General features: G+C 42.5%; 2 protein-coding genes and 1 pseudogene across 3 annotated transcripts in view; all 3 read left to right on the top strand.

Moving 5' to 3' along the window:
• Nucleotides 1-12,576, top strand: part of OGA (O-GlcNAcase) — a 28,769-nt gene extending 16,193 nt beyond the window's left edge. Inside the window, exons 11-16 of the mRNA XM_032423140.1 lie at nucleotides 3,383-3,468; nucleotides 4,427-4,531; nucleotides 5,785-5,870; nucleotides 6,143-6,335; nucleotides 8,226-8,385; nucleotides 10,377-12,576. Coding sequence (XP_032279031.1) covers nucleotides 3,383-3,468; nucleotides 4,427-4,531; nucleotides 5,785-5,870; nucleotides 6,143-6,335; nucleotides 8,226-8,385; nucleotides 10,377-10,513 — 767 coding nt within the window. The 3' untranslated portion in view covers nucleotides 10,514-12,576. The remainder of the gene's footprint in view (nucleotides 1-3,382; nucleotides 3,469-4,426; nucleotides 4,532-5,784; nucleotides 5,871-6,142; nucleotides 6,336-8,225; nucleotides 8,386-10,376) is intronic.
• On the top strand, nucleotides 4,614-4,722 carry LOC116644167 (annotated as a pseudogene).
• A 1,076-nt stretch (nucleotides 12,577-13,652) lies between the features above and the next one.
• NPM3 (nucleophosmin/nucleoplasmin 3) lies at nucleotides 13,653-15,667 on the top strand. Of its 2 annotated transcripts, XM_032423366.1 has the most exons (6): nucleotides 13,653-13,787; nucleotides 14,079-14,164; nucleotides 14,402-14,521; nucleotides 14,655-14,748; nucleotides 15,112-15,235; nucleotides 15,524-15,667. In XM_032423366.1, exons 1-5 carry the CDS (start codon nucleotides 13,670-13,672, stop codon nucleotides 15,225-15,227), a joined length of 534 nt encoding a protein of 177 aa, XP_032279257.1. In that variant the 5' UTR covers nucleotides 13,653-13,669; the 3' UTR covers nucleotides 15,228-15,235; nucleotides 15,524-15,667. The 2 variants fall into 2 exon arrangements, with proteins under 2 accessions (XP_032279257.1, XP_032279258.1); XM_032423367.1 differs by lacking the exon at nucleotides 15,112-15,235 and having other exon boundaries at nucleotides 13,654-13,787.
• The last annotated feature ends 589 nt before the right edge of the window (nucleotides 15,668-16,256 follow it).

The following is a 16,256-nucleotide window of genomic DNA, read 5'->3' as shown; positions in this document are numbered from 1 at the left end:
TGAAATGACCTAAGGGGCCTGGCAAGAGGAAGCTATCCTCCCAGCCCTGTGCGCATGCGAGCTTTAGTGGTAGGCTATTCTGGTGCTACTTGGTATTATTTCACATGGCTTTTTCTTTATTCCTCTACCAAGTAATTGGTTTTAGCAGGGGATGAAAATTGCAATCTCCTGAAAATTCTCTCCTTAATTAAATGGACTTCTGTATGTCTCTTTTGAAAACTGATTTTTTTTTTTTTTTTTGGGAAATTCTCAACAAACTTGGTAAAAAGCACCAGCATGGCCAAGTTTCTCCAGGGACCTCATTTCATTTCCAGGTTTTCAATCCAGCTATAAGGAATGTAATGGACTTACATACAGCACACAGCAGGCAGCAAGGCTAACTGACATGTCACAGTTTTCATGGTAGTCACAAATACTGTCATGGGTTACTTGGTCTTTGTTGTGAAACAGTTGTGTGAAACATTGTGAGCTTAGATTAAGAGTGGTAGCAATGAGATTTCTCACCTTCTGCCTATATACTTTTGGACTCTTTTTTTTAAAGATTTTATTTATTTGACAGAGAGACACAGTGAGAGAGGCAACACAAGCAGGGGAAGTGGGAGAGGAAGAAGTAGGCTCCCCGTGGAGCAGGGAGCCCGATGTGGGGCTCGATCCCAGGACCCTGGGATCATGACCTGAGCCGAAGGCAGACGCTTAATGACTGGGCCACCCAGGTGCCCCTGGACTCCTAAATATTAAAAAAAAAATAATAGCTTTCCTTTGACACAACTGATTAGCAGTTAAAAGTAGTGTGTCTGTTAGTTTGAAAATAACCTTGAGTTTCTGTGTATTTAGCACAACAGCTAGAGAATTTTTACCTCTTTTTTTTTTTTTTTTTTTAAGATTTTATTTATTTATTTGAGAGAGAGAGAATGAGAGACAGAGAGCACGAGAGGGAAGAGGGTCAGAGGGAGAAGCAGACCCCCTGCTGAGCAGGGAGCCCGATGCGGGACTCGATCCCAGGACTCCAGGATCATGACCTGAGCCGAAGGCAGTCGCTTAACCAACTGAGCCACCCAGGCGCCCGAGAATTTTTACCTCTTGTTAAAAGGCTCCAAGCACCTCTTTTCTGTGATGTCTGTATTTAGGCTCAGGAAAAACCTCTATATTGGTTATTGGATGACAGCATTTGCCTTCCAGGCTTCTGGCCAGGGAGTTATAATTAAATCTCTTACAGGGATTTAAATCTTAATGTTTCCAGTGTGAAGTCTGGATTCTTGAGCTTGGGAAAGTATCATTTAAAACATTTGATATTGAACTTTTAATTCAAGAATTATTCAAAATTAAATTCTTGATTATATACAGTATTGTTTCTATTTCCTCTCAGGTTTTATTTCTGTACTGTGCAAATATGGGGCAGCTTTCCCAAAGTGTGTAGATAGCTACTGTACGATCTAAAGGTCAGAGCATCTTAGAAGTTTGTTTGTTTTTTTAATTTTATTTATGTATTTGAGTGAGAGAGAATGAGAGCACGAGAGGGAAGAGGGTCAGAGGGAGAAGCAGACTCCCTGCTGAGCAGGGAGCCCGATGTGGGACTCCATCCCAAGACTCCAGGATTATGACCTGAGCCGAAGGCAGTTGCTTAACCAATTGAGCCACCCAGGCGCCCAGAAGTTTTAAATAATTATCTTGGCATCCGCATAGCTTTACAAAAAGCTCATGACAAGGAGAGTATTTTCATGGATCTATAGTAATTTCAGGGAGTTACTGGTTAGAACCCTTTGTTTTCCTCCTCTCTCCAGTCCAGCTGGCATTCAGTCCTTTAAAGAATGTGGCTATGCAGTACTTTTGATTACTAACGACTTCTATTATCTTCTTCCCCATTGTGTACAGATGGGAGAATCCTCAGCACAAGTGTCTACTGCTATTGGATGGACAGCGGCAGATGTTCACAGCGCGTCATGATTAATTAGTTTAAATTGAAAGGTTCTATCTGTGAGGTAGCTCAGATTTAAGGGCAGTAGGCATGAACTGAAGTCACGTTTGCGCAGCGACTGAGGCATTAACCATGTTTTCATTTACACAGCTCTTCGTACATGCAGCTTTTTATTGTAATAGTTGGAAGTGCTAGTTATGTTGTAGTCTCAAAGTGGGGGGTAGGGGAAATTGGCTGATCTTAAAGTTTGAGAGTATAGTATTTTTCTGCAGTGTAAATTTACACTGAGCTATGGAATGGGGCACATTCTCTTAGCCTAAATTTTGACCCTATTTCATATTTATTTTACAAATTTACATATTACGTATGTTTTCTTAAAGCACCCCTACCCCTAAAAAATGACAAACCTGGATATAATCTCTTAATGGGTCTGAATTGTGAACAAAAAAATTGGTTTGCTTTGGGACTGTCTGACTAGCACACTATATCTTGTACTGATGAGACTGTTAACTTGAACAGGAGGTAGAATGCTGTCTTCAAATGGAAAAGAACTATATTGCGCTGCTTTATCTTGTCAGAAGACTAGGCAGGTGATTTTGATTTGGCCTCCAAATACTTGCTTTCAATTATTTCTTGTTGTTAGTTTCCTTTATTGCCTCTGAGGTTGGTTAAGTCGTGACCTTAGTGCTGACTTCTGGACCTTACACCCTGCCACTCTGTGCATGTGTTCAGTGCGCTGCAAAGATTATAATGGTCAGTCAGAAGAGCCAGATACTGTCATACTTTTCAGAAAAGTATGTTTTAGCTCTGGATAAATTAGGAGCATCAGTTGGCTCTCCTTAGCTCTTAGAATTTGTCTGACTGCTATTATTATTAGCCAAGTCTAAATTGGATTGTCCTTGTTAGAAAAAATAGTTTTCATTGTGTTTTGTTGTCAACTTACTGAACAATTTCTTCTGTTTATTCTGCTGACCTTAGTTTTCTGACAAGATTAATCCCCCCCTCCCTCTTTTTCCCTTCCTTACCCTTCCTTGTAATGTAAAATGTGACTTCAGACAGGTTTAATTCCTTCATGGGCTGTGATAATAAAATGTCCTAACCTATTTCCTTCATTTCACTTCATGATTACTGTAATTTCACTACAGAGCAAGCAGCTGGCTTGATTTTTTTTTTTATAGCTGTATCTAGGGAATATATAAACTTGACCCAAACAAACTTGAGACTGACTTCCAATAATTAAAGGGTAGAACTCTTTACAGTGATTATTCATTAATCAGAGGAAGAAACATTGGTATTGAAATTCCATTACAAATTAAAAAAAATTATTATCACAGCCTTGTTCTGAAACCCTGGATTATTATTGTTAGAGAGCTATTTCCACAAAGTGTTTGTTAGTGTGTTGGACGTTTGAGACCCCAGGAAATCCCCTTTCTCGTAACGTTCTCCGCTTGGATCTGATCTCAACAGGGTGTCGTAGTCATTCTTCAGCACAGTTCTTAATTGGAGACCAAGAACCCTGGGCCTTTAGAGGTGGTCTAGCAGGAGAGTTCCAGGTATCAATATGAATTCACAACTGAATTGACATTTTCTTTGTTTTATGAGAAACCTTATGTTGCGCATCAGATGGCTGGAAGGATTGGTCTGCCGAAGGCTTTCTAGTCCCAAATTCAATTTAGTTACATAGCTGGATTTTAAATCAAATTTTCCTCCTCTTTCACAGTAATTTCTGAAGGAGATGCTGCCAATTCCCCCCGCGCCTGCGAAGCGCAGCGGCTCTAGGTATACACTTCACATTGTTTCTTTGCAGGTCGCACACCATTTTAATCTGCGCCCGCAATGCACAATGCGCGCATGCTTGTCTGCCAGTGGAAACTCCATGAGCAAAGAGGATGAATAATTATGCAAGTGAATGGTGAAAGGACTTTTGGATACTTTCCCAATTATTTTATAAATAAAACTTGTACTCTAAAGAACAGCCTGTTAATGAATTTGAACAAAATGAGAAGCTTTTTTGGTGTTGAAATTTGTTCATGGACTTTTCAGGTGCTCTACTTTTCTCCCCCCAACAGGTGCTCTGCTGCGCACAGCAAACTGAAGCGCATTGCTTTGGGAATAAAGCGTCTCCTGGACAGATAACCCTCTTCAGACCAAACCTCTCCTCCTGACATTCTGTTCTGCCATCTTTTAGTACAGAGATGGTCTATATAAGATTGGTTTAAAAAAATAGATTTGTGATACTGGAATAGATTTTTTTTTTTTTTACTATAAATTTAAATCCCCATTAATATGCCACTAAAGCTATGTAACTCAGTTTGGGTAATTTCTATTCAGAAGCACCCCCTTCCCCCAGCAAAGAGGTGTTTATTTTAGTAAAGCATAGTACACCCCTCTTCTTTAGGTCTGCCTGCAGTAGCCAGTTAATGTTAAGTTGGTAATCTGCAGTGCACACCCATTTAAAGAAATGGAGATCTTCCCAACACTAATCCATCTTCTTTTTGTTTCTTCCCACAGCGTTTGCTGCCAATTGATGGGGCAAATGATCTCTTTTTTCAACCACCCCCACTGACTCCTACCTCCAAAGTTTATACTATCAGACCATATTTTCCTAAAGATGAGGTAATTGTCTGTCTACGCACTTGGTATATGGTTATGGTGCTCACTTACTACTTTTCCTTTGAACTCCCTGGTTAAAAGAATCAGTTGTGGTGCTCTCTTTGCAGCAAAATTGGAACGGTCCAGAGACGATTAGCATGACCATGACCCTTGTGCAAGCATGACACACAAATTGTGAAGCGTTCCATATTTTTAATTTTATTAATTTATTTGTTTAAAGATTTTATTTATTTATTTGACAGAGAGAGACACAGCGAGAGAGGGAACACAAGCAGGGGGAGTGGGAGAGGGAGAAGCAGGCTTCCCGCAGAGGAGGGAGCCCGACGCGGGGCTCGATCCCAGGACCCTGGGATCATGACCTGAGCTGAAGGCAGACGCTTAGACTGAGCCACCCAGGCGCCCCTAATTTTATTTTTTAAAAAATTTTTAAAAGATTTTATTTGTTTGAGAGAGAGAGAGCACGAGGGGGGAACATCAGGAAGAAGCAGACTCCCCGCTTGAGCAGGGGCCCCGATGAGGGACTTGATCCCAGGATTTGAGGATCATGACCTGAGCCGAAGGCAGTCTCCCAGCCAACTGAGCCGCCCAGGTGCCCTATGTTCCATATTTTTAAAGGAAAAAAAAAAAAAAAATTTCTGTGTCTTCAAAAAGGTACTTTAGGTAGAAAAGTTAACTAAAACATCGAACACAGGAGGGGTGATATTTAAGGAAGAACCTGATAAAGAACTTAGTCTCATAACATCTTGAGCTAAGTCCTTTAAGTCCTCTTTATGAAAATCAGCTAAATTGTATTTAGAGTTGGAATTAATCAGTGTGTCCAAATGATACGTTGTCCTTGACTGATTTTCTCTCTTAGTAATTCTGTAATTTTCAGTTGTGAAGTATCAATAGGCTGTTGATAATCAGCTTACAGGAAACAGCAAGTCTGTTTAAAGACTAACATGTTTAAAACATTTTGGACATACACAAAACAGAGGCTCAACAGCATTATTTGCTGCATTTTGAATTCACTGCTTAACTACCTAAAACTATCCCCTGTGAAGCAGTTCTCTGTGTTTCCTATAACCATACTGTTTTCTACTGATCCTAACAAATACGATTCTGTAAATAAATATTTAACAAAGCCAAGTGATATTTATGACAGGCCAGGCATTTTGTTATTCCCTATACTAGAAGTCTAGTCTAACTTACGAGTCTATTGTTAAATTCTGTTGCTGTATTTCTTGCTTTGTTGCTTAACTAGATTATATTTTCAGGCTTCCGTGTACAAGATTTGCAGAGAAATGTATGACGATGGAGTGGGTTTACCTTTTCAAAGTCAGCCTGACCTTATTGGAGACAAGTATGTGATGAAGTATTTGGATTTGTTGGATTTGGGAGTAGCATTTCATAGCCAGGTTTATCAGGTTGAGGGGAAGTGATGACTAGAAATAAAGTTTCCTAGAAATCCCACTTTAGTTTTAATAAAATTTGAATATATTAAAGGGTATTTTCAGTTTCTTCTTACACCAGATGTAGTTTCCATAGATTGCCATTCAAGTACATTAGACCTACATCACTGAAGTCTAAAGTTTTGTGTTAGAAACTCATTCTGCCCTCTTTTCTTCTGAGCAGGTTAGTAGGAGGGCTGCTTTCCCTCAGCCTGGATTACTGTTTTGTCCTAGAAGATGAAGATGGCATATGTGGTTATGCCCTGGGCACTGTAGATGTGACCCCCTTCATTAAAAAATGTAAAATTTCCTGGATTCCCTTCATGCAGGAGAAGTATACCAAGCCAAATGGTGACAAAGAACTCTCTGAGGCTGAGGTAATAACAGGTTTAGAGATTATACTACAGTAATTTTTCTTAAATGAAGTAAGCAGATACATTGTAAAATCCCAGTGCTTTCTAAATTTCCTGTAAAAAAGAATTCTTGCCGCTGATTCTTAAGTGTGATACTTTTTTTTTTATATCAGGCCTTTTTTTTTTTTAAGAGATTTATAATTAATTTATTAGAGAGCATGTGTGAGCGGGGGGCATGGGGTGGGGGGAGAGCAGAGGGAGAAGGACAAGCAGAGCCTGTTCCCAGAGCGGAGCCTGACACAGGGCTGGATCCCATGACCCCTGAGATCTCGACCTGTGCCGAAATCAAGAATCAGATGCTTAACCAACTGAGCCACCCAGGCGCCCCCCCACTTAAAAAAAAAAAAAAGATTTATTTATTTTAAGGGGTAGGGGCAGAAGGAGAGAATGACTCCCCACTGAGCGTGGAGCCCATTGGTTGCAGGGGCCATGGGACACTTGGGGCTCAATCCCATGATCTGAGTTGAAATCAAGAATCAGACACTTAACTGACTGACCCACCCAGGGGCCCCCTTAAGCATGGCATTTTCCATTGTTCCCTCAGCATGATGGAGTTTTTTTATTTGGAAGTGTTATAATACTTCCTCAAGTAAAAACAAAATATAGACAGAGAACCTTTTTTTTTTTCCTCCCTGTTTTGAAGCACCAAACTTAAATGGTCTCTTCTTTGGGGACTCAGGGCAAGTTTAGGTAATTAAAATCTCTCATTTGCTTGGTTGTCAGGCTCACTTGCCTTCTCAGTAATGTATTTTTCATTGTAATAAAAAAATAATAGGGGTGAGCTGCTCTGAGAGTCTGTTTTCAGATATGAGCACTTTTTTTTTTTTTTTCTTTAAGTAAGCTCCACGCCCAGCATGGAGCCCAGTGCAGGGCTTGCTCTCATAACCCTGGGATCAAGACCTGAGCAGAGATCAAGAGTCAGATGCTTAACCAACTGAGCCACCCAGGCGCCTCCAGATAGGAGTACTTGTCATATGTCAGCCCTGTCCCAACTTCAGTGAATTTTTCCTCTACAGTTACAGATATACATCAGCATATATATATATTTAAAAATAGTTCCTTTTTGATAATGTTTATGCTCAATAAATACTTTTAGATACATATTTGGAACCTTCTTTTTGTGACATTTATCTTTTTTCTTCCATGTTGTTCCTCTTCCCCTTTTCTGAAATTCTTTACTTCTCTTCCCCATACAAATGTACTTATATTCTCTTACAGTTTATTACTACTTTTTACCTTCTGCCCCTAGCCAGATGGCTGTGTAATAAGAGGGTGGTGTGGATGGCCTCACTTACTCGGAATTACATAGATATTATAACTACAGCGTACTGATGATTGAGCTGTTGATGTTTTACTGTTTCAAATCTGATAATTACAGTTTTCAGCACAGGAACATATAAAGAATAACCAGGGTGTCTACTACATTTTTTACATGCACATTTGGTGCAAGCAATAGAAACTTAAATTTTTTAAAAATTTTAAATATTTTTAGATTTAGCAAAGATAATACAGAGTTCCTATATGCCCCTCACCCATTTTCTACATTTGTCCAAGTCTTAAGAAACCAACTTTAGTGCATTATTATAAATTACACATTTTATTCACCTCTTTTTCCACTAATGTCCTTTTTTTGTTCCAGGATCCAATCCAGGATACCACATTACCTTTAGACAAACTTTTGAAAACAAAAATGCTAGAGTTATAAGCTAATTAATTCTTCATGTGATAATTACATAATGACTGGAAGAGTTATTGAATGTTGTTCTCCTTTTCCTATTGCTGGGTTCTATAGTTGGGATATAGATACATAATGACTATCTGCTAAAAGTCAAGAGATCTTTCAAATTTTTACAGAAAATAATGTTGAGTTTCCATGAAGAGCAGGAAGTGTTGCCAGAAACTTTCCTTGCCAACTTCCCTTCTCTGATAAAGATGGATATTCACAAAAAAGTAACTGACCCAAGTGTAGCCAAAAGCATGATGGCTTGCCTCCTGTCTTCACTGAAGGCTAACGGTGAGTACGTTATTTGTGTAGTTGCTGGTGTTTGGGCTAAGTGGGGACAGGATAAAAAGTAAATTACGGTGAATTTACATTCCCTTCCCCACCATTTATGGTTTGGCTTCTGAATTATTAGTGGTGTGAGCATTGCATGTGTATTAATAATTGGAAAATGCTCCTTTTTTACACTATAAATGCTTGTTTTGAGCTCCGTTGAAATGAGACATGAACACATTGAGGTTAAATTTATTTTGCCAGGAGACTCACTATGATAATTGAAAATTAAATGAACCTTGGGGAGAAACTTCATTTAGGAATGCAGAGTTGCCAATTTTTTTTGAGTTTGTTTGCCAAATTCAACCTTCAGAAATACTTTGCTTTATATTAGTGGTATGAAAACTTTTTCTGTAAAGGGCTGGATAATAAATACCCTAGACTTTAATTAATTAATTTATTTATTTATTTTTTTATTTTTATTTTTATTTATTTTATTTATTTTTTTTTTTTAAAGATTTTTTATTTATTTATCTGAGAGAGAGAATGGGAGACAGAGAGCATGAGAGGGGGAGGATCAGAGGGAGAAGCAGACTCCCCGCTGAGCAGGGAGTCCGATGCGGGACTCGATCCCGGGACTCCAGGATCATGACCTGAGCCGAAGGCAGTTGCTTAACCAACTGAGCCACCCAGGCGCCCCTATTTATTTATTTTTAAAGAAGATAGTAGGAAGGGAAAAAAGGGGGAAATTATTTTATTTATTTATTTATTTATTTTAAAGATTTTATTTATTTATTTTGACAGAGAGAGAGACAACGAGAGAGGGAACACAAGCAGGGGGAGTGGGAGAGAGAGAAGCAGGCTCCCTGCTGAGCAGGGAGCCCGGGATCATGACCTGAGCCGAAGGCAGATGCTTAACGACTGAGTACACTCTATGTCCAGTGTAGGGCTTGAACTCAAAGTCACATGCTCTACCTAGTGAGCCAGCCAGATGCCCCTATATATATTTGTTTTTTACACCTTTAAGAAGTGTAAAAAACTATTTTTAGTTCTTGTGCAATACAAAAATGGATGGCTTGTTTGAGACCATGTTTGAGACCAATCCTTAGAGGGTCGTTGATACATGGGAATGCACTTATTTGCATCTTTGTATCATTTGAGTCAGTGGTGTCCCCTTTGTGGAATAATTTAAACAACTCTGAAGATAGCATAATTCTCAGTGTTGTGCTTTGGACAGAATCACACAGGTATATGAGGTATGTCTTAGAATATACAACATACTCTGATTATATTGGCTTGTGACGTAGGCTGAAATGGCCTTTGCCCTGTGGGCCCTTCAAAGGTACTTTATATTAAAAACATTAAACAGGGGCGCCTGGGTGGCTCAGTTGTTAAGTGTCTGCCTTCGGCTTAGGTCGTGATCCCAGGGTCCTGGGATCGGGCCCCGCATCGGGCTCCCTGCTCCGCGGGAAGCCTGCTTCTCCCTCTCCCACTTCGCCCTGCTTGTGTTCCCTCTCTCACTGTGTCTCTCTCTGTCAAATAAATAAATAAAATCTTAAAAAAAAAAAAAAAAAAAAATTAAACAGAGGTATTCTTTGCCTTGCTCCATGTATTTTATTTTGAGGTTTCTTAGCCTTTTCCTCAAAAGATTTTCTTTCTGGGGAAGAGTTTCACTGACAGTTGAATTTTTTTTACATTGAGGTATTTTTGACAGTTAAGAATTGTATATATTTAAGGTGCACAATTTGATGATTTGAAATCGTGAATAATCACATTCAAGCTAGTTTAACATATCCATCACTGAAGATAGTTGCCACTGCAATATTTGGTATTGATAAATATTAATATTCATTGAATATTAATATGAATTTTAAAAATTGTGTTATGAAATTTAGGAGCTGTTATAGACAAGTTCTACTATCATCTATTTGAAATATATTAAAAATTCATCACAATTCCTAGCCATGATTCGAACTGACCTTTACATTTTTGAATATTTGTTTTATTTCTAGGCTCCCGCGGGGCTTTCTGTGAAGTGAGACCAGATGATAAAAGAATTCTGGAATTTTACAGCAAGTTAGGCTGTTTTGAAATTGCAAAAATGGAAGGATTTCCAAAGGATGTGGTTATACTTGGTCGGAGCCTGTGACATTTGTTGGCACTTTGAACTGTCCAAAAGTCTCTTAACTTCACCTGGTGGGTGGTGGTTGGGGTCTTCATACAGTTGAGCCTCTGGAATGGCAACAAATCAGCCAATTGGGATTGGAAACGAAGACTGTGTAAAACTCACCAATCACACTTTGAGATTACTCACTGGTTGGAAGATAGTATTGATGCAAATCCTGTTTGAAACAGATGTGGGCCTCCTTTCTGGGTCTTGTGTTAGGTGCCAAGACCTCTACATGGGCTTATAGGGAGGGGGTCTTCAATAAATATAGTCAGCACTGTGTTCTGCATCCAGTGTGGTTGCATTTCTCATCTAATAAGAGTAATCAAAATCATTTGTCATCCTCTTTGGCTTATTGAATGAAATGTCTTTCATTCTTTGGGGACATGTCAGAAATGAGAAAGATTTAGTAGGTTTCAGAGGCTTCAGGGTAGAGATTCCAAGTGGGATGATTGTTGGCATAGTTTTAAGCTGAATAAATGATTTTAATTTGGGGCAGTTTTTCTGCTCTTTGTAAAGCCATGGCCAATTGTCTCTTGTAGTGACCATTGGTTCAGGCATGTTGTGCTTTTGTAGGGACAAATGTGCAGTTGTTTGTGGCAAAAGCTTAAAAATGGCAAACTTGTAAATTTTTGTATATAAACTAGTTGTAACCTGACTTTTGTGTTCACTGTTTTTGTAATTTTTTTTTCCTTTTGAAAATGAAAGGGTGTGGTTCAGGATGGCACTTTGAATAATGTAAATCAGTGGAAGATGGATTTTCTTTACTTTTCCCTTTGTTTGTTTTTTGGATTTTTTTTGTTTTTTGTTTTTTTTTTTTAGAAGTTTTATTATTTTTGAAGTGCCTCCCACCTAGGGCTAGGCCATGACCACTTTGGGTACGAGAGCCTAACTTCATGGGACTCAATCTGTTGCAAGGTGCAGTCACTTCTGGAAATTAACCTCGATGCAGGTCAGCATGTGAAATGTTAGTTTTGACATCTGTCAAGTAGGGTTCAGGGACTGATTGGTCCCATATGCCCTGAGATCAGTTGTCCTTTAATGTCAAGACCTGTTACAACTGGTTTTATTAAATCAGAGTCTTTAATTCTTGCATGTTTGTATCTAATTTTTAAAAGAAACAATGAGCACACTTTAACCAATGACTTATGGTTACCCTTTTCTTTTTTCCTTTAACCACAGATTCTGAAAGCTCCATGTATTTTGATTTAGATTTGGTGTTTTTAGGGGTTCTGAGCATGAGGCTAGCAGGTAATCTCTGCAGGATTCATTTTTTCATCATGGCTGGCTGACTTTTCCATGGATTCAGAACAGTATTTTGTTATCTTGCTTCCCTGCAGTTTTGTTAAATCGGCTGTTTTACTTTGATCTGAGGTGGGAGGGGCAAGGAGAAGGAAACCTGAAACATTTTCCTTCATGAAGTTCCTTCAGTGTGGGCTTGGAATCTTATCTTAAAGCATTGTACCTAGTGGTATCTAGTGACTTTCAACGAGGGCCTGTGAGTGTGCACTGAATTTGTAAGATGAAGGGAGGGGAAGAAGGAGACCTCTTCATTTTCAGGGTAGAAACCTTTAACTGATAGAAGGGTATGATGTTGGAAAGCTGGAACCAAGTTTGCATTTTCAAGGGCTCTAGGGGGAAGGGAAGATCTCTACAAAATACTGTTTAAAACAGCTTAGTGCCACTTGGTTGTCTCTTTAAGTACATGTTGTACACTAGTAGTTCTAGCATTTATCTGGAGGATTTCAGGGTCAATCTATGGAATCAGGATTTTTAGCAAGTTTGCTTGTGGTTTTATCTTGGCTTACAATAATCATTTGGCTGGTCTTCTGGTCATAGATGCTAACTATGAAACCGATGTCCAGGCCTATACTTTCATCACTCTAGGATGGTAAAGTGCTATGCTCTCTTCTATGGTTATGAATATTTATTAAGGTTGGAATGACATTTCATTGATTGTTTAGATCACAGCTCAGTTCCTGTAGAAAACGAACTGTAAAACTATCTGAAGACCATGCAAGAGGCAAAATAAAACTTGAAGTGAATGTGTGTGGTGGTGTACTGTGTAAACCTACTTCTTGTTCCTGCCTGGTACCTTTTCTCCTGCCTTTCATGCCTCACCTATAAGCAAGTATTCACAGCTGTTCCAAGTTAGGGGCTGCATCTTCCCATTCCCATCTTCAGCAAAAACACTTCCTTCCAGATTTTCCTCAAGGCAAGCAAGGTAAAAGATGAAAGTAGACTAGTCTTGGCCAAGCCACCCTCTTCCCACAGTTAACAGCCTGGGCGTGAGTTAGGGCAGCTAGTTTGAATGAGTTCCCTTAATCTAGTGGGATAAGGAGTACAGTTTCAGTTTATCAGATTCTTTGGTCAAAAGGTGAATGATGGGGGTTGGAGAGTTGCCCTGCCCAAACTATGTGACAGAGGAGTGTAAGGTGGAAGGATGTTTTGGGTTGATTCGTAATAAGCTCCAAAACGTGCCTGCCAGGAGTAGCATCCCCAAATCTGATGTGATATCCTTTGCTAGCAAGCTCCCGCATCAAGGCAGCATCTGAAGCTTAATAAAGCTATGCCTTCTGGATAGTAAACTTAAGGTCGTTAGAGCAGGAAGCATACTAGGAAGAGGACCGAGTAGTTCAAATAGAAAATACCTCTAGCTGAAAAGTCTTTCAGGATCCTCGGCTCTCTTGGAGCAAAGGCAAATAGCGTGATTCCTCTGCTTTCATAAGAAAAGCGCTGCCCTGAAATTCGCCTTTACAAGGGGAGTTGGAAATGTTTACACTTTTGTATCTATTCTGCCTTTAACGAAAGCTTACCTGGATCGGGGAAGTGGAGACAGCAGAGGGTGAGAGGAACTAGAGAAAATGGAGGCAGGAGCCACCTTCGGGAGCCGTGGTCATGGAAATAAGCAAGGGTATTAACATTAAAAAGAAAAATCCATGCTTCTGTGATGTTACTCCCCGCAGTCCCGACACAACGGTCTGACCAGAGGCCGGACGGGCTCCCCAGGACCGGTTGCGCCCCGCTCCCTTCTCTCTCAAACGCCAGCGGCTCCTTTAATAGGCGGGGCCGGAGCCAGCGACGAGTCCCCCCGCTTTGTACGTGTCGGGGGCGGAGTTCCCAGACGGCCCTTGCAGCATGGCCGCCGGCGCCGCCGCCGCCTTAGCGTTCCTGAGTCAGGAGAGCCGAGCCCGGGCCGGAGGGATCGGGGGTCTGCGGGTCCCGGCTCCGGTCACGATGGACAGTTTTTTCTTCGGTATTGAAGAAAGGAGGGGATGAAGGTGGTGCTGGGGCGGTTGGGCAGGGCTGAACAGGAGTGCAACGTGGGTGAACACGACGTGGGTGGGGGCGAAGGGGGCCCCCCCGCACGCTGCAGCCCAAGCGGAAGGGGGCGGTGCGACCCCTTCTCCTTCTGTGCAGGGAGGGGCCCAGGGCCGAGTGCCCCAGGTGTTCCTAAGAAGTGGGCCCGTAAATGGCCGGTCTGACCTTGGCTACACGTGACAGAGGTTTGGTGGAACGCTCAGACACACACTGTTACCTCTTCCAGGCTGTGAGCTCTCCGGCCACACCCGCTCTTTCACCTTCAAGGTAGAAGAAGAAGATGATTCGGAGCATGTGCTGGCTTTGACCATGGTGAGGGGCGGGGAAGGGTGGTGAAGAGTTGGTCCAGAGCAGGCAACTCGGGGGGCCTCCAACTGTCCCCCCAATCCCTTTTACTGGGAGTCACCTCTTCCTGACCCCCACATGGGCGATTCCCTGGCTAGGTGATCCGGGGACCACTGGGGCGGGGCAAGTTCTAGGGTAGATGCCTCCACTTGTGGTGCCAACCCTTGTTTGGGGAGACCCAGAGGCCCTGTGTACCCTTCCCAGCTCTGTCTCACTGAGGGGGCCAAAGATGAGTGTAATGTGATAGAAGTCGTGGCCAGGAATCATGACCACCAGGAGATTGCAGTCCCTGTAGCCAACCTCAAGTTGTCCTGCCAACCCATGGTGAGTTCCCCTGCCATGCTGGGTGATGGAGGTGGGGGGTAGGGCTAGGGGTGGGGGTGAGGAATTGAGGACTGAAGGACTAACTCATCACGAGGTTGGGCGGGCCAGGCCTTCATCCTTGTCTTCCTTCCAGCTCAGTTTGGATGACTTCCAGCTCCAGCCACCTGTAACCTTCCGCCTAAAGTCAGGTTCTGGCCCTGTGCGGATCACTGGGAGGCACCAGATTGGTGAGAGCCCTCTCCTTTGCCTCTAGTGGATTCTCCATCAGGTCTCCCCCACTGCTTCACACTCCTGCCCCATCCCAGCCTTATCTCCTAGTGCAGGTCCCATACAGGCTATACCCTCCACTTTCTGTCCTACTCGAGCCTACCTCCTGCATAAAACCTGTCCCAACTTCTCCACCTCCATTAATGTGGTCTTCTTTAGCTCTCTGTCATCTTAGTATCTGAGGTTCTTCCCACCTAGATCATAAGCTCTGGGAGGTCAGGGTCCCTGCAAGCCTGGCACCACAGGGCATGAATAAATGACATATGGTATGAAGGGGGTCTGGCTTGAACCTCCTCTTTCTTTACTGCTTACATTTCCACCAGTTACTATAAGCAATGACGTTTCTGAGGAAGAAGAGAGTGAAGAAGAAGGTAGTGAGGAGGAGGAAGCTGAGTTGTGCCCCATCCTGCCTGCCAAGAAGCAGGGGGGTAGGCCCTAGCCTCCTTGGTGAGTTGGGGGAAGGGGTCCAGCAAGGTCTGGGATGAAGTAGGACAAGCAGGTGAAGGCCTAGATGCTGACCCCTTGTTTGCTCTTCTCAGGTCAGCTAGCTACATGTGCCATGCACCATGTTCCTGTACAAGTTTCAAGAAATTTAAATGTGTCTTCTCCGTTGAAGAGGATGGGTGGGTGGGTGGGGTCTTGGGCTGGTGCTAGGAGAGAGGGTGGTCCTATCCCTCATAGAGCCCTGGTATTTTTCTAATCTTATGCCCTACCTGGGACTTCCCTTTTCTCCAGGATTGGGAGGAACTCTGAACTTCTGTCCTCACCCTCTCTCCCCACTTGCCTATGAGATTGGAGATCAGCATCTGAAGCTCAGGACTGCACATTTTTAATACTTTTTACATTTTTGGATAAAGGTTGAAATAAAGTGATGCGGAGTTTTTTGCAACTCATTTGTGTGGCTTCTTTACCTGCTGGTGTGGCATTCCCCTAGGGACCACCAGGTGGCACTGTGGCAGCATCGAGGGTGGCCCTGGGCCTGGGGAGGGTGAAGAAATGTGGGATCCTGCTATCCCTAGGACCCCGGGGGCAGGCCAGGCCTGGGCCCCAACTGCCTTGCTAAAAGAGGACCTCCCAACACCAAGCCCATTCCCAGTCCCTACAGGTGGGGGAGGGCCATCCCAGGAGGTTATCAGCATCCAAACAAGGGGCTTGGGCCTCTGTCAGCACTCAGGCTGATGGGCAGGGGGGCAGATAAGGGGGCTTAAGCAGTCCAAGGAATGTGCATCCCTAGATCCACGAAGGGGCTCAGGCCCTGAGAGGGCCTGTGAGGGGTAGGGCAGAAGCCAGTCTTTACTCCTCCTTCCAGTCTTACAGGCTGTCTCTGAGCGGGTCTGGGCCCTTAGAAACCTGATTCCGGGGGCCAGATGGAGGGGGCTGGCCAGATTGGGTGACAGGGAAACCAGAATCCGGGTGGCCTGGCATATGGGGGCAGAGAGGGGCTCCTGGGATTCAGCCTCCTGGGCTA

The sequence above is a fragment of the Phoca vitulina genome, unplaced genomic scaffold, assembly GCF_004348235.1.
Source record: "Phoca vitulina isolate PV1807 unplaced genomic scaffold, GSC_HSeal_1.0 scaffold28, whole genome shotgun sequence".
NCBI classification, from domain to species: domain Eukaryota; kingdom Metazoa; phylum Chordata; class Mammalia; order Carnivora; family Phocidae; genus Phoca; species Phoca vitulina.
Note: the sequence above shows the minus strand (reverse complement) of the source record. Positions and strands in the feature narration are given on the sequence as shown.

Coding starts and splice junctions, on each gene's coding strand:
- NPM3 (XM_032423366.1), top strand. CDS start 13,670: ATGGCCGCCGGCGCCGCCGCCGCCTTAGCGTTCCTGAGTCAGGAGAGC. Junction 14,522..14,654: donor AGTTGTCCTGCCAACCCATG/GTGAGTTCCCCT, acceptor TCTTCCTTCCAG/CTCAGTTTGGATGACTTCCA. Junction 14,749..15,111: donor CACTGGGAGGCACCAGATTG/GTGAGAGCCCTC, acceptor CATTTCCACCAG/TTACTATAAGCAATGACGTT.